Raw genomic sequence first — 22,843 nt, forward strand, 5'->3', positions numbered from 1 at the left:
TAAAGGCAGAGTTGATAACCTGACACATCTCTGGAAGTACACAAAGCATTCTAGCTCTCGGGCATACAAAACGTACTAATTGATATGATAACATTACAGAACTAATTTCATCAGGTGATGCAATTACTTATGAGCTTTAAGAAATAATCATCAGTGATTAATCTTGTGGCAGCCGGCTATAACAGGATCTGTCATTAGAGGTAGTGAGAAACACGGTTAGCAGCAAGGCTCCAAAGGGGGCTCTTTATGATGTTAGCTAACTTAAAATTTTTACAAAACAGTGTCTATGAGGTACTGAGATTTTATAATTAATGTGGAATTGTAAGATTGTTGCAAGCAAAAGTCCATAAAGATGGTAAACCACACTGGTTTAAAACAGTATTTGTCCTCTCTTACCACGGAAAAGGGCACAGAGTAGGTCTGAAGGAAGAATGAAGCACAGCTTCTGAGCACACATGTATGCTACAGCAAGATCTACATCTTCTCACCCATTTATTCACTGTTTACATTACTCAGAAAAGATTCATCTGTTTTCTTGGGTTGTGTGGTGATCATTGCTGCATATGGAATGTGCGCAGCAGTTGTTGGTGCACAGTGACTTAAATTTGTTGCACTGCATTGTTCAGCTGTGGGGAAAGCTGAACTTTTCTGTCTCCTGCAGATATCTTTTAGGGTGTCTATAACTGAGTGCCACATCAAACTGCCCAGAGACTGTTCCAGTCACAGTCTATTTAATCTATTCTTAGAAATGATTTAGATCTTAAAACTAGAATGTCCTGATAGATTCTTTAAATCAGTCCTTTTCAGAAATTCCAAACAATAAAATCCTAAATTTATTTGGGCTTGCTTTTCATGAAGGCTTAGTATACATAGGTAAAGTTGTAATATTATAAGTTTTAATTGTTTTTAAAGCATTTTGGCTGAATTTAAGAGGAAGCATGTTAAGAATAATATGATTAATTATTTTTATACAGCATTTATTGTCTGTTTCATATTTACAGATCCTTTTCCAGTTGATGTGATCCAAGAAAATTATATCCGTAATGTGAGAAATTGCATTTTTTCAGTTGTCTATCCTACACCTTTTAAATCTAGAGTTCGTCTTGTAGCTGTTTCAAAGGTTGGCTATTGTTTTTTTATTCCTCTCTAATTAGTAGAAATTAATAATACATGTACTAAAGTATATTTTAATATTCATATGCTGTTTATCCTGAAATATCTTTTCAATAAATACTTTAAACAAACAGAGCATTTAAAACATATTGTGAGATGTCTTTTTATGATGAAATCTGTAGAAAACATGTTCATTACTGCTGACAATTTGATAATATTCAAGTATTATTTTTTTTCTCCAGGATGTTCTTGAAAATATTTTGGATCTTGATATATCTGTCAAAGGATCACCTGATTTTCTGGAGTTCGTCAGTGGTGGGAAAGTGATATTTGGGTCTGTTCCACTGGCCCATAGGTATGGGGGTCACCAGGTAAGTATGGCACTCATTCCTCCAGGTGGAATTGTGTGGGTCTTTGTGAATTACACCTGGATAATACCTGTGAGTACATGAACACTTACTAACACTTTGATTGCAAACTTGTTCTTCATAATGGGCTGCAGGTGGAAAAGAACTATAATATCCTTCCACAGTACTCTGTTTACTTGCTCTGCTTTTGTTTATGCCTGAAGCAAATTATGTTTTTAACTTTCATTAGCTGCTGAGTCTGCTTAGCACCCCAGCAGCCTGGCCAACTATTAGTATCTAATACTAATAGCTCAGAGGAGTGGAGAAGGATAGAGCCTCACTGCAACACCATGATTACTAAGGTTCAAGTTTCATTGAAATGGCTATGATTATTCATGGAGAAGAATGCTAGAATTTTACTTGTAATTTCCAATTAAAAAAAACCAAAGCAAGCCATGTGGGTTTAAAGGCTCATTATACAAAAGACAGGTCTGTAGCTGTATGTTGTAGCTGGAAGGTAAAAAAAAAAAAGAAAGAGGATTACTGGTGGTACTGTGGTTTTCTGATTCATTTTTGGAGTGAGTATGGAAGTACAGCTTTAGGACTCAACATTTTAATGTGAGCAAATGTGTCTTTTGTGAGGACCTAGATTTAATATGTATTGTTTCAAGTATAACTTCTGTAAATGATAGAGAACAATAACTTGATTTTAATTTTTGTCAGTTTGGTAGCTGGGCAGGTCAGCTGGGGGATGGAAGAGCCCACTTGATCGGAGTATATACAAACAGGTGTGACTTTTTTTGAGTGTCTGATTGAACTCTGTGTTCAGTCTAGCTGACTCATGGTTAGCCTGAGGTCTGTTTTTCGAAATGCCAATGGTACTTTTGCAGGCATGGTGAGAGGTGGGAACTGCAGTTAAAAGGCTCAGGAAAGACCCCATACTCCAGGTTAGTTGCAGTTACTCTGTGTACTCTAAAACTGAATGTTTTCTTTTTGAAATTTGCTTTGATTTTATGACCTGGTCCTTATTTCTCTGTTCTCCATAGGAATGGTGATGGGAGAGCTGTGCTTCGCTCTTCTGTTCGAGAGTTTTTATGCAGTGAGGCCATGCACCATCTTGGAATTCCTACAAGCAGAGCTGCTAGGTATTTTTCTTTCCTTTGTTCAGAGTATACTAATTTACAGGTAATTTCATGACTGAGTTTTACTAAACATCAATAAAGCAGGGCTGTTAGTTCCCAAGATGAAAGATCTCTTCATATGTACACAATCAAAACAAAATATATTGTCCACAGATTTTTGGATAAAACTTTCCAATAATAATAAAATACAGCAATTAATTGCATCACATGGTTTGCTGGATTCTGGAAATACAACTTAACTTCAGTGTACTAAGGACTCATTTCTGTAAAGTCAATTCAAATTCTAGAATCTAGCCAACTAGGAAAATGTGGAAAGGGGCTATTTTTGTACTGCCATTTTTAAGATTGTAGGGGAGAATTGTCAGTCATATGAACAAATATTAATATTGACTGAATGTAAAACTCAATGTAGGCAATTATTCTCAATTCTTTGTCTATGCAAACACCCCTTCAGCAAAGAGAGAGTTTGTAAAAAAAATTTTAAAACTAATTCTGTGTGAACCAAAGGAGACTAACACATTCATTCATTTGGATGATTTTCTCAGAATCAAGTAACTGAATATTTTCAGATGATCACATTTAAAATACCAAGTTCATTTTGTGTTCCAAATAGTCTGAAGTCTGTACTGCAGTGTTTCAGGCTTTAGAGAAAGCAAATGTTCTGCAGAAAAGGCCTGTACTCAGCTGCCACATGGCTAGGTGTCTGCATTTGCAAAGTGTCTGCAAATCTCTTTAGCATTAGTTCTAACTCATTTGCTCTGTTGAAGTGCAGTGTTTGTAAATGACATTTTTGATGGTTTATTCACTGACTTCATCTTGAGACTCTTTGCTGTTGGCTGTTAATGCAGAACTTTAAATCTGTCTGAATATCAGCAGGAAATAATTTGGCAGGTTAGAGCCTCTCTTTGCTGTCATCTCAACAAATTGTTCAGTGCAAAGCCAGTATGAAATTACCCCTTTACTGTGCACGAATTCTACTGAGCACACAGTGTGCTTTAGCTCTCTGCTGGCAGATTGGTTAAATGCCTGCCTCCCTTGACTGTTGTACAAGCTCTGCAGACTGTTTGCAAGACTTAATTTGGAAAAACCCCAGCTGACAGCCATATTCTTCCCGATGGGGAGCTGTTGTACTGGGGCTGGTGGGATGCACTTAACAGAGGTCTTGTCATGTCTTGGCAGAAGTGGGAGGAAAAACCTTATGGCTTATCCCAGAACACCCAGCAGGTTGGTTTGCTCTATTAATTTTAAGTACTGTGTTCCCAATGGGGTGCTCCAGTTTATGACTATACTGCCAGATACAGAACACTTCATACAGTACCATTTTAGTCACATACTGAGGCTGCCAGTGAGCAGTGTTACCTGTTAAGTCAGAAGAGTGAGCCAATATGCATTGGCTTCAGTTTTGAGTGTCTTTACTTGCATGGGACTTGATGTTCATGCAGAACAGCAGGCAGAGCACTGGGAGTGTAAAGTCAAGCCCTTAAGTGAGAGCCAGGTAGGGAGGGATATCATCCATCCATCCATCCATCCATCCATCCATCCATCCATCCATCCATCCAATCCCTCTGTGAGTGCAGTTCCAGCTGCTTTGCTGTGGGAGCAATTTCAGTGCTCTGTTTCCTGTGGATGAGTGTACAGCTGGTCTGCTGCTGCCTTCTCTCCAGTAATGGTACTTACCAACTGCAGGGACCATTGGAGAGCTACTTTTCTGGTGGGAATGTGTGTCTGTGTGGCTGCTCAGCTACCTGGCCAGCTCTCAAGTGTTGCACATCCGTGCTAACTAAATGTTGAGGCCTCCATGGATTTTTAATCTGCAGTAGAAGTGCTGGTATTCTGTAGGAGTTTTGCAGAGAGCCTGATAAGAGCTACACAGTAAAAAGGAAACAACCTTTCTGGCAGAGGTCTGTTCAAAACAGTAGAGTTTAGTAGCACAACTTTTGTGCCTTCTGTCCCCTAGTGCTCAGCTGCACACCGTATTTTGTAGGTGTCTGAGGTTCCTTCTCTGTTTCTATTTTTTTGGTGTTCTCTTGAAGGATTAAGATTTTCTTCTTCCATCTCATTTACATCAGAGTTTTTGTACTTAATCCTACATACTAATTGGTTTCAAATGAGTATTAAAATAAAAAAACCAAAACACTCTAATTCTACTTGTATCAGTACAGCTCCAATAAAAGGAGCAAATTGATTTCTGTGATTTGTCCCCATCCTGAAATAATTCACTGCCTGTTCTTTGCAGTTAGCACAACATTCAGCTTGAATAGCTACTAGGTATCTTTAAAAATAGCAAATACAATAACAATAATTTAGTTTCAAGCCCACAGTTACTGTTGCAAGCAACTGCACTAGGTGAGACTTCATGCTATTTCTTTTTATGATCTTTTTGTACATGTTTATGTTTATATGGATTTCCCACATTTTTGGTTCAACTGAATTCTTTCTAACATTTCAATGCTCAAGTATGTAAAACCAGAATCTAGTGTACTTCCAAAATTAAACTCTTGGGAATTAACACTATGACTGTCTTCAGTCATATTTAGGAATGAAGTAATAGGTTTGTCTCTTGTTCTTCGCTGTGTACCTCGAAGAAAAGTTTGGTTCTTTCTTCTCTGCTGTCTTCAACTACCTAATAGCAGATATAAATAGCTGCATTAAATATCAGATATCATGCCACCCAACTGTATTTTGAATCATGGAATTGTAATTTGGGTTGGAAGAGACTTTTACTGGTCTAGTCCAATTCCCCCTCAATGAGCAGGGGCATCTCTAGATCAGGTTGCTCAAAGTCCACTCCAACCTGACCCTGAATATTTCCATGGATGGTGCATCTACTGCCTTTCTGGGGTAACCTGTTCAGTGTCTTACCATCCTCTGAGTAATATCTGGTCTTCCTAATATCTGATCTAAACCTGCCCTCTTTCAGGTTGCAGCCATTCCTCCTTGTCCTATTGCTAGAGGCCCTGGTAAAGGGTACCTGTCCAGTTCTTGTAGCCTCTTTGGGGGCTGGAAGGGGCTGGAAGGTCTCCCTTACTCCTATGAACAGCCCCAGCTCTCAGTCTGTCCTCATAGGAGAGCTGCTCCAGCTCTGGTCATTTCCAGACCCACTCCATTAGGTCCACGTCTCTCCTGAGTAGAAGGATATTTTCCAGTTAACAAGCAAAGATAAAGAAGAATTATACAAAGAATTATACAAAGTGAGCTAAATTATCCTCCTGCTAGAGTCTTGAACGAGGAGTCTTCTGTGCCTATTGGGGGGATCAAATCTCTTTCAGAAGATGGCACCAAGCTGGATTGTCCGTGTTTTGGAGAGAAAACTTCCTGCTTGTTAACCTTAGAGGAATGTGAAGCCCTTCTTTGTGAGGATTGATTTTTCCTGACAGAACAGAAAATACAAGGAAATTACATATTTTATTTAAATAAATTAATGCAAGTTGTGAAATATCTTAAAGCAAGTTGTACTGAACTCTCACAAACCTCAGTATTTGGATAAACATGAAAATTTATAGGTTGTGCAGAATTTTAAGGCAAATGAAAGGAAGAGATTGGTTTTAAAAATCCAAGTACCAGTAGCAGTGATTGCTAAGGGTCACAGACTTGTCCCTCAAGTTTCTGACATAATTTTGGCTCATGTAAAGGGCAACCTCCATTTCATTCAACAATTTGGTTTCTAATTTCTCTCTCTTCAAAATTTCCATGTTGTCCCCAGGGAAACGGGGACTTAGTTAATGTTACAGTCACACTAATCTGTCACTGAGGTTCCAAGTGAATGCACTGCTCTTTTTGAGAGCAGCCATCTTCCAAGAAAAGTCTTGCTAAGCCCCAGCATCTTCTTTACCTATGTCATTTGTAAATACAAAGCTATGCTGCTAAAACAATCTTTCTTCTTATGAAGAAAATGAATTTATATAAAATATCACTTTGATCTTCAATATGAACTACTTTTGCTGAGATAACTTTTAACATTCATTTCTTGTTTGCTACAGCTTAGTTGTAAGTGATGATGATGTGTGGAGAGACCAGTTCTACAATGGAAATATTAAGAAAGAAAGAGGTAATGAACATATTTTAAAATATTACAACATTGTAACTTAATTCTCCATGAAAAAATGTGTAATAAAAAGTAATAAATTGGCTTAATTTAATTTATTAAGATATAAAACCCCCCTGAGAAAATCAGTCTGAAACATATCTTGGTTGAACAAATGAAGCCCTCTGAACTGGTCCTCTATGATTGTGGCATACATATTGAAAGAATATAATTTTGATTTTCATTTCCCATTACAAAAGTGATATTGAAATCTAGGGAAGTTTTCCATTGTTTTGATAGCACTACCAGGATGCATGGAATGCTGTTGTGGCTATATCATTGCTACATCATCTACACCTGCTCTGAAAAAGAGAGAGATGGCACAGCATGGGGACAAATCTGTTTGTGTTCTTTCTTTGAGGCTGGCATTTCTGGAGTGATTCTAGTATTAATACAATAACAGAATTTTGCCTATGGTTGCTGGTATAGCAAATCAAGCTTTATCATTAAAATGCATGTGTAGTAAAATTATGTTATACATATTCATCTGTTATGTGTTGGGCATACTTACAAAAATACCGTTTGAACTGTGTGTATACAAACTCTGTGTCTATAGAAACAACACATGGTGGCTTTTGCTATGGAACTGTTTTATTTTGCTGATGCTCTGTTTCCATTTCAACACTCTTGTCTTTATATTTAAGGTGCAATAGTGCTGCGAGTTGCCAAGTCGTGGTTTCGTATAGGATCCTTGGAAATCTTGGCTCACTCTGGGGAACTGGACTTACTAAGGTTTGAATTGAATCTTCACAGTAACTGAAATAGTTTTCTCAAGCATCAACTTACATTAGAATTCATGTATACAGTTGGAATTTAGACATCAATTATTTAGCAAGTGAGATTACATCATTCAGAAAGGTAATCTGCTATTTTTATACAGGCATACCAAAGATCTTACCTCACAAGGGTAAAACCCTTGAGGTGTTTTAAAAACCTGGATCTTACAAAGTTTTATATCTAAGTACTTCTGGTAACAAAGCACTAGGGAGGAGTTGTTTCGAAAATATTTGTAAGTTGAAAGTGGGAGTTCCTACATTTCTCAGTTTTCTGTGACAGGTCCTGCAAATTTCAGTGCTTGTATCCCATTTCCCTAAGCCTGTCTTGTAGGAATGTGGAGAACTGTTTTGGGAACAGTCAGCTACTGTGGAAGTAACCATACTCCATAAGAATTCTGTCAGAACATTTTCTTTGTGAGAATTCTGATGTAGAATGGTTATTCCTTCTAATCTTATACTGTTTTTTTGGAAATACAAACTCTTATTTTTTCCCTAAAAACTGGATATTGCTGCATGCAGAACCATGTCCTGGTGTGCTCTGGAGATTTAATGTGGGGATAATTTTAACTCTCTCTATCTTAATTTTAAGACTGTGTCCAGTCTTATTTATGGCTACAACCTTAGGTTTTATCTCTATGAATTTTGGAAGAGCTTAATGTGATTAATAGACTTAGTCTAAACAGACTGGTTTTTTAAAATATCTATTTGTGGCAAGCTGTAGATCAACATTTTGCTGTTTGAAAACAAGAATTTTTAATGATCAGTTCCAAAGTACCAGTTTTGTTTAAAGAATTCTGTTTCTGCTGTTACAGAAGATTGCTAGACTTTATCATCCAGGAACATTTTCCATCAATAGCTATGAATGATTCAAATAGATACCTGGTAAGTCTTTTTTGAGAGTCATTTTTATTTTTCACAAGCATGTGAACAAAAATTACAGGAAAATCTTCACAATTTCAAGTTTTACAAGATTTTATAATTTGAAGTGAGCTTCCAGGTTTTATTAGCAAAAGTTTGTTAATTCTCTGCAGTAAAAATGTACTTCTTGATTTTTTTTGTTTTCTCCAAGTCCAATGTGAACATTTTTTACCAGTTTCCATTTTGGAAATGTTTATTGTGAAGCTTCCATTTTCTGTTCTATTTTGTTCTCTTACAAACAGGTTATCAGGGATCAGTCATGTTGTGATGAAATGTGCTTTTGCTAATGTAAATGTAGTATAAATGGTATATTCTAGTACACTGCCTAGTTTAAATAGTATGTTTTGGTTTGTTTTTTTAAAATTTTACTTCTTCATTACTTTAAGGGCATCTGTGTATACTTATTTGACTATAGTCTTTGCTGAATAAGGTTATTATGACTTCATATAATTTAGAATGGGAATGACAAGTCCTGACAGACAGATGCTTAAATTTGAAAAACAGAATGTATTACATATTTCTAAAGTGAATAAAATGCTGATGTATTTCAATGTTTTTGATACAGAGGACTTGAAGTAAAAGATGTATTTGATTTCAGGAATTTTTCTCTTCGGTCGTGTCAGAGACTGCAAATCTCATTTCCTTGTGGATGTCTGTGGGGTTTGCACATGGTAAGGTGCCAGATGGCATTGGCTTTAGGGGAGAGACACTTTACAGTAATGGACTTAAAATGGCTTTTATTTGTCACCTTGATATTTTGTTCTGCTGATGTCTTCACCTACAGCTTTATCTGTCACACAAGGGGCTTTGTGACAGAGTTACACTGGCTGATTTCTCAGAGTACAGCTCTGGCAGGATGAGAATAGGGGGGCAAGAATTCTCAGAGCTGTTGCAGCAGCGCAGTGCACAAAGGGTGCTGATGCCATGTGTAAGAGTTTAACTGCTCTGAATTTGATCCCTGCACATCCAGCCCTGGCCTGTTACAGTGCTCAGGACATGGAGCTGTCTGGCTCTGCCACAGTTTTGTGGCATTTACCCCAAAACAGCAGCAGGAGCAGCAGCCTGGGTGTGCTGTGGGCACAGGGATGGGGACATTCTCCAGAGTCTGATTCCTGAGAGCTCTCTAAATTCAGTGCACCTGTTTCACAGCAAAATGCCTAGAGACTGGGGCTCAGGTGGAATTTTAACTTTTGTTTCTCCTTTCTGTTTAACTGTAGGTGTGTGCAATACAGATAACTTCAGTTTGTTGTCCATAACAATAGATTATGGTCCATTTGGATTTATGGACTCCTATGACCCAGGTGAGTGTAGCATCTGGTTTTTTGTTTGTTTGTTTTTGTTTTTTTTTTTTTTACTTAAAATAATCTTTTTATATTGAATTATATAGTTTGCATTGCATGAAAACTCCTTTCATTATTAGAAAAACCCTAAGCATGTGTACTGTTTGAAGAGCTTTAGGGAAAAAAAAATTGCATTAGTGACCAGTTTTATGATACACTATATAGGTTGCATTCAATGACTAAAAGTCTTGTTAATGAAATATTACTATTAAACCCATTTCCATGAGAGTGTTTCTACTTGATCACCATCAATTCAATAGATACTACAACAGAAGCCTAGAAAACTAAAAATTGTGTATTGCTGGAAGCAGCCAAAAGCAGAAGTGGAATACAGTAACTTGCATGCATGAAAGCTCTAGTTTTATAGTCACAGCAGCTAATTATATGTTGGAAGAAAAGAAATCAAACCTACACAGTCATGGTAACCTTTGTTTGAAAGTATTAACTCAGCCAGTCTGGGATTGATAGGTACAGCTTCAGTATGTACATAAATGTGTATTCTTAGAATATTGTTTATAGTTTGCAACTGAATAAACTTCAGAATCAGCAGTGGTTATCTTGCTATGTGTTTTCATGCCTGCAGCCTCAAATTAAAGAAAAGTCATGAGAATAAATGTCATATTGTTTCTATTGTATTGAACAAAATGGGGATTTTTTGCTTTTAGATCTTTCTTTATAGGGTGGGTTGAACCCATCTGGCAATTAAGGATCCACAAGCCACTGGCTCACTCCTCCCTGCTGTGGGCTGAGGGAGACAATTGGAAAAGCAAGGCTAAGAAAAAGCTTATGGGTCAAGATAATGACATTTGTGTAAGTCAAGGGGAAAAAAATGACAAGAGTGAGCAGCAAGTGATGCAAAGAGAATCACTCACCATATGTCACCACCAGACTGATGCCAAGTCAGTTCGCAAGCAACAACTGCCTTGGAAAAACTACCCCCAGTTTTTATTGCTGATCATGATGATGTAAGTGTGGAATATCGCTTTGGTCAGCTGAGCTCAGCTGTCCCAGCTGCATCCCCTCCTATCTGGCCCACCCCAGCCTCATTTTCTGGGGTTGCAGAATGAGAATTGAGCCCTTGATGCTGGGCCAGCCCTGCTGAGCAATGTGTAGAACATTGCTGTGCTATCAGCACTGCTCTGGTCACAAGTCCAACACACGGCTCCAGACAGGCTGCTGTGAACTGACTCTGTCCCAGCCAGACCATGCACCCTAGAGCCAGATGAGAGGTGTTAGAGTCAAAATTCAGATTGGAACCACTCACCAGATCTGACAGATGAGTTGGGAGTGTCCTCCTTAAAGCTCCATTTGCTGTCAATGTTCTCTGAGGACTCAGGTGATGCTGTGTGCATTGATCAGCTTATCTGGCTTTGATCTGAGTGAGGGGCTCCCACTGATCCCCTCACACACTGCTGCTGTAGATAGAATATTTTACTACTGGATATAAAATCCAGATATAGGCGTATTTTTTATGTGAATACAAAGCTCGACTGTCCAATTGAAACAAACCTTGCTTAGGTGGCCTATTAAATATATGTTTACTGTACAGGTAAATACATGTTTACTATATGTGTGACTTTTCCACAAACACTTAAATCCTGAATCTAGTTGGACATTTGTTTGCTTAATCTATGTGCTAAATACTAGCACTAGAAGTAGTACAAATACTGAACTTAAGGGTAAAAGACTGTTTTTAATGAAAAAGTGTTTATTTTTTGCTGTAACCATCTGAATTTACCTTTTATCTTCAGGTAGGAAAATGTCACTTGTAACATATGGGAAGTTGTGTGTGAAGGATGTATTCCTTAGATTTGCAAATGATAGATCTTGAGTTAATTCACTTTCAATGAGTATTCTTGTGATCTAATTTTAAATATTTAAGTGGTTTTAAGTCTTCTATAAGTTTGCTGTGTAAGTATAAAAATGAATGTATTTCAATATTTTAACATTGATTCTTTATTGTAATTACTCTGTTATGGAAAAGTAATGTTTTGTTTGAAACAGATTTTGTTCCAAATACATCTGATGATGAAAGGAGGTATAAAATAGGAAATCAGGCAAGTGTTGGGCTGTTTAATCTGAGCAAGCTGTTACAAGCTCTAAAACCTTTATTGGATCCCAGGCAAAAGCAGCTGTAAGTAATCCTTAAAATATCATAATGCTTAAAGGAACTAGTGAGATGAGAGACACTGTAATCACCACATGCTTAGGAAAGGGATTTGCTTTTAAAATATTTTATTTTTTTAACTGGGAATTGATTCTGGATTAGTTGTTGGCCAGAATAAGATTAGAGGGTGGGGAGAAAAGTTTTTGTTGGGTCAAAAATAGTAGTAAAATAGGACTATAGGGAGCTATTGATGTTGTGTGATCCTTTTTCCTTTCACTAAGGTAGGACTTTTGCCCATAGTTTTCTGTTCTCAGTTTGCCTAGCTTGTTTTGTAAGAAGTTTTATTAGGAAGACCATGCATTGTCCTGAAGTAATGAAGAAGTATTTTAATAGCCTCCTGTAAAGATTCTTATATGAAGAACAGATCCCAGATGATTCAGAATATCAGTGTTTCTGAGATAGCAGGCAGGAGTTTTTGTTGCTTACTGTACAGCAGGATTATACCTGCAGCAGCATTTCAGTTCCTTAGAACTTGACATTTCTTCTGTTTTTTTGCAGAGCTTCCCAGATTTTGGAGGGGTATGGTGAGCTCTATCACAGTCGGTATGCACTTTCAGAACTGAAACCTTCTAGTCACAGTACTATAAAATATATAATGTTCACAACTTCCATACTTTGTTACTATTTTCAGTTTCACAGAACTATTCAAAACAAAATTGGGTCTTCTTGGGGAGAATGAGAATGATAACTATTTGATTGCTTTCCTCTTAAAAGTGAGTTTACTTTGCTAATTTTGTTGGCAAACATCTGAACTGGTACCTCACACTTGAAAAGCACTCATGGAAGTGTCCTTATTCACTAGATTATGGAAGATACAAAGGCTGATTTTACAATGACATTCCGAGAGCTGAGTGAAATTACTGCAGACCAGTTAAAGGAGCTCCATATTCCTGAGGTATAAATACAAGCACCCAGTCCTAGGAATGCTTAATATAAAAAGAGTAAATCAAATTGGCATAACTCTGATGTAGTAGAGGCTATCTCAAGGCATGATTTGTCTGGGAAATATGTTATTGTGTCATTTTTAAGGGACAGAGGGACTAATACACCTATGTCAGGCTACCACCCCTTGTTAAGCCTGTATCTGGTAATGATGGATATGTTAATGAAAAGTGCTAATGAAATGTGCATTCATGAAAAACGCTGAAGTCAGATTTTGACCCTTTGGTACAGGTCCAATATGAGTGGTTGTAAATACTCATACACAACTGAGAATGTGATTTTTGTCACATTTAATGTGGGTCTGCTACAAAGAATTTTCTTCCCCTTCATCTCCCTGGTTTTTTGTTGTTTTGTATAAGAATACTTTTTGTCCAATAAGTGAAGTTGCACAGGTCTCATGAGGAAAATTTCAGCCTCAGGTCAACCAGACTGTTCCTGACATGGGTTTACCAGGTGGCCTAAACCTCTGCTCTCAGGCATATTTGCTTATCTTGGTATCTAATGATAAGTGAGATTCCATCTCAACATAAATTCCTGCTACAAATCTTTTCCCAGCATGGCCTCTGCCCTTCCTTGAGCATGAGATTGGTTTTAAATGTAACTTAAAGCATGAGAATACATTTTGCTATTGTGTCCTGCTCAGCCTGCTATCTCATCCTGTGTTGCTCTAACTTAGACTAAACTTATTCTTCAGGAAATACGTGAGAGTACTTAAATTTTTTACTTGGATGTAGTGCAATCTTTGAAAGTGGAAATATAGCTGACATATTTGAACTGGACTGAGATTTTAGGCAAGTCATAATTGAATAAAAAAGCAAAAGGGAAATTCTGAAAAGGAAGCTTGTAATATGGTTCTGAAAAGGAACCTAAACTGGAAAGAAAATGGCCTTTTTGCAGGAGCCAAAATGAATTTTTTTCCTTTTATTTTTTAATATAGTGATGTATTTCCATGTGATGAATATTGTTAATTTTGCCTGGGAAACTTCATTGCCTTCCCCAGACATCTGATTTATGTGTTTGTTTTTGAAGCCAGTTTAAAATGAGAGCAGGACTTAGGAGGTTGTTTTTAGGCAGCAGGATGACAATGTAAAACACTGAATGAAAATGAGGAGTTGATGGTTCTTTTTCCACGTATAATTAAGTGGTTTTGAGCAAATTTTCTGATTTTCCTTGTTTTCTTCTGTTAAGTAAGAGGTCTATCCTGACCTTCTCTATGAACTTGAAGCCATTAAGAGTTTAAAAGTTTTGATACTCTAGAGGTAAGCAACAAAAAAACCCAGGAGTTGTGGCTTTGGAATTACTTGTTTGCACAGGAGGGTGATAAGAGGATGGGTGTATTTGTAAGAGAAGGTATTTTTGTCATGGAACCCAAGGGATTTTTCCATTTATGGCAACACCATCTTCCCATCTTTGAAGGTGTTGGCTGAGGAACCAGCCAGTGTAGTTGTGATCCTGCTGCTACACCAAGGGTCATTTCCAGCCTTCACTTGGTAGCAACCTGATCTTTTTTTTTTTTTTTTTCTCACACAATGAAATGATTTAGCCCACAAATTCTGAGTTTCAAAACTGATGTGGAAAAACAAGTACAATTTTATGGTGGTAAAAAGTTTTCATTGTTTTAAAGAATTTCAATTTTAAAGTAATTTCACCTCTGTTTATTTACACACTTTATGAGTAAGTTTTCCTATTGATTTGTGCATCAATATTAAAGATTTTTTCAGCTGCATACCAAAATTGACCTAAAAATGCTAGAATCCTTTGGGAACACTGCAGGAGTCCTTGCATTTAGTATTAACTGAAAACATTCTGAAATTCCTCCTAAAGCAGCCTAACTGTGCCCATCTTTGAACAAATGCTTGATTCTCATACTCACCTGTTATCCACCTGCCTGATTCCCAGCTCTTAGTCATTTCTGTGCTCATTTTTATGATCAAATATAATTTTCATATACTTTTTACTCTTATTCCTCAAAAAAACCCCAAAACCAAAAAACCCAGATGGGATCAAAACTTTTTCTTCTTGTTTTTAATTTCCCTTACTTTTATTTTTTTTCTCAAATATGTGCTGTTTAGCTCCTTTTATCTCTCCATTTCTTCCTAATCTGTTCTTTCTCTGAAGTTCGTTTTTTGTCTGTGAGCTGAGGAATATGAAGCAGCTGTTGGCTCAGCGTAATCAGCCAGGGAGGCCTGGGTTGTGTTTGCTGTCCATCACTGGAGGCAGTAACCCCAAGCTCTGATTCCTTGCTATCAGCATCTTCCAAGTCCTGTCTCCTCTCCTGCTGGTCTCTATTCTTCTCAGTTTTCTCCTGTCCCTGTAGACTTTAGTTTCTCTTTCTCTCCACCTTTTCTTTTTTTATATATTTTGCTATTACACAATTTTTGATGAAAAACAACTCTATGAACATATCTGACCCATGTATGAGTCTCAGAAGAGAGTGAAACCTGTAATTATGTAGCTTAAAAAAATCAAATAGGTCAGACAATAAGCCAAGAAAAAACAGGAGTGAAGTGCTAGAAATGTTTAGGTAAAATTTGTCATAACAGAGATGGATTCATGTAGTTGCATCATGCTAGCAAAAATAAATAACTTGAATACAGAGCAAAAGATGCTAATAGAATGTTTAGGGAGAAAATTCTTTGAACAGTCATAATACATTTGCCTTTTCAATCTTTTTATTGCTCATTGTCCTGCTTTCAGCTGGGATAAGAGTTAATTCTCTTCCTAGCAGCTGGTGGAGTGCCATGTTTTGGATTCAGATTGTGGATAATGCTGATAACACACTGAAGGTTTAGCTGTTGCTGAGCAGGGCTTACACTGAGTCAAAGACTTTGCAGCTTCTCGTGGTGCCCTGAGCAAGGAGGCTGGGGGTGGACAAGGATCTGGGAGGGGACAGAGCCAGGATAGCTGACCCAAACTGGCCACAGGGATATCCCACAGCACTTGGTGCCATGCTCAGCAAATAAACCAGGGGAGAGCTCAGGGAGATACCCTGCCTGGGAACTGGCTGGGCATCACTGGTTGGTGATTTTTCATTTGCAATTGATTTTTCATTTGCATCACTTATTTATGTTGGGTTTTATTTCTTTCTCATTTTGATATTTTCCTTCACATTGCTATTATGATTGTTATTATTAAATTATTTCAATTATTAAACTGATCTTATCTCAACCCACAAGTTTTCTTACTTTTAACCTTACTTTAAACCCCAGTTGAGGGGGACCATGAGCAGGTGGTTATGTGAGGCTTAGTTGCCAGCTGGGGCTAAAACACAGTACTTGTTGCTTACTTTGGTTTTTGCTTAACAGAAAAATAACTCTGATTATCTGTCAATAAATGTTTCTTTCTCTTTAGGAATTCTGGGCTCTCCAGGATCTGGGTAAACACAAATTATTTTCAGAGTGGGTTACTATGTACCTCATGAGATTAAACAGGTGAGTCTGGTTGTAGTTTAAAATCTGTATTTGCCAGAAGCAGGCAAATTTAATCTGTGGTGCATAGTCTTTAATGGGATTAATAAACTGGCCCAAAGATGGTTTCATATGCCTTTTTTGTTTTCTCGGCTCTACATTCTGCTGGATTCAACAATAATTACTGTTGTAGTTCTGTTTTGACACTCAGGTACATCAAAAGGACATGGTAGGAGTTATTTCTATTCTTTGTCCTTCACTGAGCACCTGATCAGTTTTCTTTGGCTGACAGGTTTTCTTCAAATACCAATCCTACAGATTCAGTCCAAGAATCACAAACAGGCTTTGCAAGTACATAGGAATGAATAGTGTTTAATTACTGCTTATTTATAAATATTTACCATGAAATAACATTGTTTATGGTGGCAGGGGATGGAAATTGAACAGTTGCAAATACACAGATTGTGTTTGGAAACCATGGTGTTGCATAGATAGGAATGCACAGGACTCTTTTGTGTTAAATCAATAAAGAATCTAACTTTTTTTTCTTAGTTATATATGGTATGCATGGCTAATAGTAGTCAAAATAAATACACATTAGGTACTTGGAAATTTTATTCAGTAAACAAAATTCTTAGGGGAAAAGTCAATACAAGGTACAAAACCTACAAGAAAGTGTGCAGTTTTTTCCAAGTCTAATTATTCATAGAGATTCACACCAGCTTCTGCCAAACACAAAAGCAGAGCACTTAATGATTTTAATGGAAGTCAAATAAGATATTTCTAAAAACAAATCAGCTTAATCCTCACTAGCTAAAGTGCTTTCTGTTTTTCTTCTTTTTGTTTGTTTTTGATGTGTAGTAACAATGGTGACTCAGATGCCAAAAGAAGAACAAGAATGGCAAGTGAGTAAAACAATCCAAAGGAATCATCTGCTTGCAGATGGCAAATATCTATTTACATATGTTTCTTTTGTGGTAGGTGTTTTTCTTTTTGGGTAGAACTAAAACACAGTATTTTTTTTTAAGAGGAGAAACTCTCATTATGCTGCTCCAAATCTTGTAGCAATATACATTCATTCTGTCTGTCTCTGCCCTTTTTACATGCTACACAGAATTCAGATTTCTGATAGGGACATAGTTTTTCTTTCTGTCACCCAGAGGAAAAACTCCTTGAGAAAGGACTATCTGGCCATAGGAGGCAAAGGAAGGTGCTTTGATTCTCCAAGTTATTCTAAAGACAGAATGGCAAAGGTTCTGCAGTTAGGTATCAGCAGAAACAGTGCATATGAAACTCCGAGAATTGTTCAGCGGGAGATATTTTTGATCTGCAGTAAGTTGCTGTGGTAAATTTGTGAAATTTGCTTATAAGAGAAAATGAGCTACTGAAAATCAATGGCCAAAAGGGAATAAAGGAACTACAAGATCTGATCAAACTCTGCACAAGAGGCTTCACTGTTACACTGCTTTGCAGGGTGCTTCCTGCAAAGCAGGATGGAAATGGCTGCACTCTTTTGTTGGGTATTGATTGGCCCCTTTCTTCTAAAGCTCCAATCGATTTGCCAGGAAAATGGCAGGAGCTGGCACTGACTTTCAGTAATGAGGTAGTAAAATTACAGAGGGCACAATTTATGGTTTCAGGTTTGCATCCCCATTTCTAACAAAGGCTCTATCCTTTTTGAAGAATACTTCTTAAAATTCTATATGCATTTTAGAAAGTTAATATGAAAAGAGCTAGCAAGAAGAAGTATTTATTTTATTGGTTTTCAATAGGGTTAAGAAGCTTCATCTGTGAATTTCTGAGGCCCTTCACTCAATTATCATTTTGAATTTTCAAGCTCCTGTTTTCCTCAGCTATTGAATGCTGAAAACTGTTTAAACAGATTTCTTATTTTGCTGTATCCTTTAAATCTGCTTTTATAGAAAATCATGACATTCTGAGGTTTTATTCCAAACCAGAAAGGATCCTAATTTGTCAATGATCTTCTGCAAACTATCATCATGTTTTTCTACATGCATCTCAGAAGATTTCATAGTACAGGCAGGAGACAGATGAAACATGGAAAAGGATTTTTGCCTCCAAAATCACACTTGTGCTAATGGTCTTAGTTTTGGTAGCAGTCAAAACCTGATCTGCAAAGATTCATGGTTCAGTTCATTTTCTTCCATATAATCAACCATCACTCTATTCATACTGCAGAGCTGCAAAAAGTTATAATAGGCTACTGATGTTAGTTTGTTATTGTTTTATTTAAAATCAACAACTCTTGTTGGACTTTTGCTAGGTGCTCAATATTACAGTGTGACTGAAATTTCTTACAGAGGTTTTTCGGATTATTTTTGTTCTTTTTTACATTTTTACATCCATGATTTAAACAGATTACTTAGACACCCCTGTGGTCTCTTAAAAAAATTATTTCAGTTTTTGTTTTGTTTGTTGGTTGTTTGAGCATTTGTAACAGCTGTCCTTGTCAGCACAACTTCCAGCAGAAATCTGGCTCAATTCAGTCAACTCTGCATTTTTACCCAGCATTTCATGTTGAAGACAAATCTGTCCTGGCTCCTCAGATTCTCAACTGGGTTGGGAAGTTCCACTAAATTGTGTACTGCTGTCTTTGATTGACCTTGAATATACTGGCATTAACACCTCATTATTCATCCCCCTTCCCTAATTATTAGTGTAATATAAAATCTCACTTCTAAAAGTACATTAACTTGAATCATTTAAAGTCATCACTTATTCATTATTTTTATTTTTTCTGTTCTTAGTAGTGTTTTATCTTGCTCTGCCTAAACTTAGTTCTTCTGGGGTTGATCAAAAGTTTTGACAATCCAAGTCTAAAATTGTATTTCTTTACAAAAGCACCATGTAAAAAAAGTAGACCAGATCATGCTTATAAAGGGCACAAAAGTTCTTTTGCTTTGTCCTTTTCTTACCTGGCTTGTATTACTCTTTCATAATTATCTTGTCACTTATGTTAAATACTGACATTTTAAAAACCACTGTGAAACTTGTCAATTTGCAATTGTTAAGAATTTATTTCTGGGACAAATATTCTCCTGCTAAAATGACTCACAGCTCTAATGTGAATTACCATTTTTTGAATGAGTCATATGTTAACTTCTTCACCTTTTAAAATATTTTTTTAAATAGTTATCCCACTTTACTATTGATAACCCATTTACTGGATTAAATCAAGTACTTGGACAGAGCAAATTATTTTGCCAAATGATAAAACACTGTTCTTTATTAGTTAGGGCAGAGTGTTGTTATGCCTGTGTAGAGGTTATCAGGATTCCCAGTAAACAGTTGTATTTATTGACTTTTTTAATATGTAAATACATACTAGACAGGGGGGATGTGAAAAAGAAAAATGTCTGTGACCCCTTCTAATATATAATTTGTAAATAAAATAATTTAATAACTAATTAGTTAAAGGACTTGAGTAGAGGGGAGTTTGAGATGGCAATATTGGTAATTCCTCTGCTTTCAAATATGCTGTAAGGCTATTTATAAGAATATTTTATAAAGGTCCACAGTTTTTTAAAAAGAAACATATAAACCTAACATTTATTAATATAAAACCTACTGGGACATCAGTGGAAAGAGAAGGAGATGAAGTTTGTGTATGTCCATAAATCACCGACTTTTGGTTTCAACTGCATGAGTGAAACATCTTTGGTATCACTAATGCCTTAATGTAATAAATGCTTTTTGAATTGGGCAAAATATACAGACCAATTGCAAATTAAGACTTCAAAGCAGGCTTGAAGTGTTACAATTATTCTGTAACATTGTTTTGATTATTAGATAAAAGGAAAACTTACTGAAGTAGAATTCCAGCCTTTAATTGCAGAACAAAAATAAGAATTTCATTGACATAATCTGCTAGAAAGTTTAGAGAGCTTATTATGTGTACTTATTAGAATTGTCCTTGGCATACAGTTTGATAAAACTCCTTTTGTAAGTTGGGAGTGGCTCTGCTGTAGGATTTATCCTGGTTTATTAATTCAGCAGTTTCATTTTCCAGTGTTGCTACATTCTCTCTACTGCTCATTAGACACAAGCAGCCTGGAACAAGCCAGGGAAGCAGTGCTGTTGTCATGAGGGTTTCCAAAAGGATACAACAGGCAGCTGTGGAAAAAACTGAGGAACCTCTGCCTACCCCCAGCCAGGAGATTAAAAGGAAAGTTGAAAAAGTAGTTTCTAAAAAACACAGCTGAATTTTAACATTAAAGGCTTTTATGGCCTATATACATAAGATTTAAAGGATATCTTAGCAATCACTTTGTAAATTAAATAATACAATATTCATTTTTGTGATCTCCAGGAAAGTATTGACAACATTGAAATGTTTTCCATCAACACAGCAGGAACCTAGGCCATGGTAAACTCATTGCACTTGAAAAGCCTGCTGGTGTTCCTGACAGGAAATCCTTCCTCTATCAATGTTCTGTGCTACTCTAATTTCTGTTTGGCATTTTGGCACTACTGACAGTGCAAGTTTAAAAAATTCTTTTAGCAACTCAGAGAATTAAGTAGATTGATAAATTCCTTTTCCTTTTTATGCATTTTTTCTTGATCTGCAAATTTAACTCTTGAAGATTTCAGTGACATGTTTCAATGACTGTTTTCCTTTTGTTTAATATGTCTAACTAAATTTAACATTATTTACTCTTGGTTTCAGCTGTTAATCCTAGATACATACTTAGGAATTGGATGGCAGAATCAGCAGTGGAAAAAGCTAATTTGAATGATTTCTCGGAGGTAAATTATCTATTTTTTTTTTCTTGACAGATTTAATAATAACTGGCATAACAGCTATTGAAACAATTTTTACATTTACACTTTGAATTGTATTACATTTTGACCAAAATTGTACCATGTAACACCAATTGCTATTTAAAATATTAACAGAATTATTAATAGTATTCATTATAACATAAATAGTAGTGACTGTATTAATAGTAGTAGAAATAACATTAAGCAATTCATGTGATAGTTTCTGGAGTCAGGAGGAAAAAACTTTCCTTGTTTGCCAGAAAACATTTGATATAAAAACTTACCCATTTTTAATGGCTTCCAGGTTGAGCTCCTAGAGCAGGTTTTGCAGCAGCCCTTTCAGAGGCAGGAGGCTGCAGAGAGAGCTGGGTACTCCCTGCGCCCCCCAGCCTGGGCCAGGCATCTCAAAGTCAGCTGTTCATCCTGAGGGAGGTTCAGACAAGCAAGAAGAGTGAGCAAGGTCAAAGCTGAAGCCTCCAAATTGGGCTAATGGATCAAGCCACAGGAACTTCTCTCCCTTAGACTTTGTGGACTGGAATCTGTTCTTGACCAACTTAGGAAGTCTCAAGATTAAAGAATTGCATCACTATGGATGGTTGCACCAGCAGATTCTACTGGCATCGAGAACTCTGCCTCTCACATTCAGCTGTGCTTTACTTTGAGTCCCAATATTTAAGTTCTGTCAAATTGTAGCACTTAACTTCTCAAAATTCATGCTGATCAGGTGGGTCTTTAGCTTAAAATAACTTTTAGGGACTGATCAATTTAAAATTTATCTAAGCTAATTTTAATAATGCAGTATTTTGATGATTTTCCTCTTGCTGTTACACACTCATCAAATTTAGCGGTGTTCTGCAGACATAAATGTTCTTAAACCTTGCAGACCTAGCACAGAGGATCATCTTAGACCTTGACACCTTTTCTCATTCTGATTATGTTTTGTCTCGTTAATCCGACAAAAGATGTACGGGAAATTCAGTTAAATAGTTAGCAAAGATGTCTGTCTTGGGAGAGACAAAAGAGTAGACAAAATGAGAGACAAAACTCACTCCAGAGTAAGTTTTGGTGTCTTTGCTGGTGTCAGGTGCTTATCCAGAGGACCACATACTCTTTGAAAGTACCTTTTGATAGGAGTAGAAAGATTATTGGTGCATAGATATGAAGTCTCAGGAAAAATTTGCTGTTTGGCCCTGGAAAAGGACTGTGTTGGGAGCATCTCAGCTGAGACTGCTTCCATTTCAGGTATGGAGGAAGGTTAAAAAGGACATGCTGCAATTTCAGATATTTTCAGGCTAAAATATTGTAAGGTCTAGTGATGTGCAGACCATTTAGAAGACAATAGGTTAGGTAGAGGTAGAAGGATTAATTTCTTTTTACAAATGCTTTGAATTACAGCATTGGAACAACTTTGTATTTTGCAGCGTATTTTAGTACCAGATCAAGCCAGATAATTGTGTTCAATAAGAGGTAGCTTTGTTCTTTGAATGGAGTTTAAATCTTACATTGAAAAAATTCCATGTAACCATGTACCTACACAAAATAGTTGATAGAGGTCTAATCATCACAGCATTTTACTTCATTTCTGGAGTTTTCTGTAGGCTTTGATTTTTTTTGTTTTGAAGAAAGTTCAACTTCTTTTGTGTAAGATTAAGTGCATGAATTATGATCGACTGCAGATGTAAAATGTATTAAAATTGATTTTTTTGTGTTGTAACAAAAGAGAAGGGAGGAAATAGGGTGGGAGACTGAGCATTCTGGCAAGAAGAGTGAATGCTAGCAAAGCCATTGTAAAAGTCTCAGTGCTTTGTGACCTTACTGTGCAACA

The 22,843-nt window shown here is 36.6% G+C and overlaps 1 protein-coding gene across 1 annotated transcript; it reads left to right on the forward strand.

Annotated features, from left to right (window-relative positions):
- Nucleotides 1–1,001: 1,001 nt before the first annotated feature.
- On the forward strand, nt 1,002–22,815 carry LOC102074518 (protein adenylyltransferase SelO). The gene is made up of 17 exons (XM_074534680.1): nt 1,002–1,120; nt 1,356–1,484; nt 2,351–2,407; nt 2,507–2,605; nt 6,583–6,650; nt 7,331–7,418; nt 8,275–8,344; nt 8,979–9,051; nt 9,598–9,681; nt 11,725–11,854; nt 12,386–12,430; nt 12,519–12,600; nt 12,690–12,782; nt 16,181–16,260; nt 17,098–17,141; nt 20,924–21,003; nt 21,323–22,815. The coding sequence occupies exons 2-17, from the start codon at nt 1,471–1,473 to the stop codon at nt 21,443–21,445; spliced, it is 1,230 nt and encodes a 409-aa protein (XP_074390781.1). The 5' UTR covers nt 1,002–1,120; nt 1,356–1,470; the 3' UTR covers nt 21,446–22,815.
- The last annotated feature ends 28 nt before the right edge of the window (nt 22,816–22,843 follow it).

Source organism: Zonotrichia albicollis, chromosome 1 (genome assembly GCF_047830755.1).
Source record: "Zonotrichia albicollis isolate bZonAlb1 chromosome 1, bZonAlb1.hap1, whole genome shotgun sequence".
Classification (NCBI taxonomy): Eukaryota; Metazoa; Chordata; class Aves; order Passeriformes; family Passerellidae; genus Zonotrichia; species Zonotrichia albicollis.

Coding starts and splice junctions, on each gene's coding strand:
- LOC102074518 (XM_074534680.1), top strand. Junction 2,408..2,506: donor GGAAAGACCCCATACTCCAG/GTTAGTTGCAGT, acceptor TGTTCTCCATAG/GAATGGTGATGGGAGAGCTG. Junction 16,261..17,097: donor TACCTCATGAGATTAAACAG/GTGAGTCTGGTT, acceptor TTTGATGTGTAG/TAACAATGGTGACTCAGATG.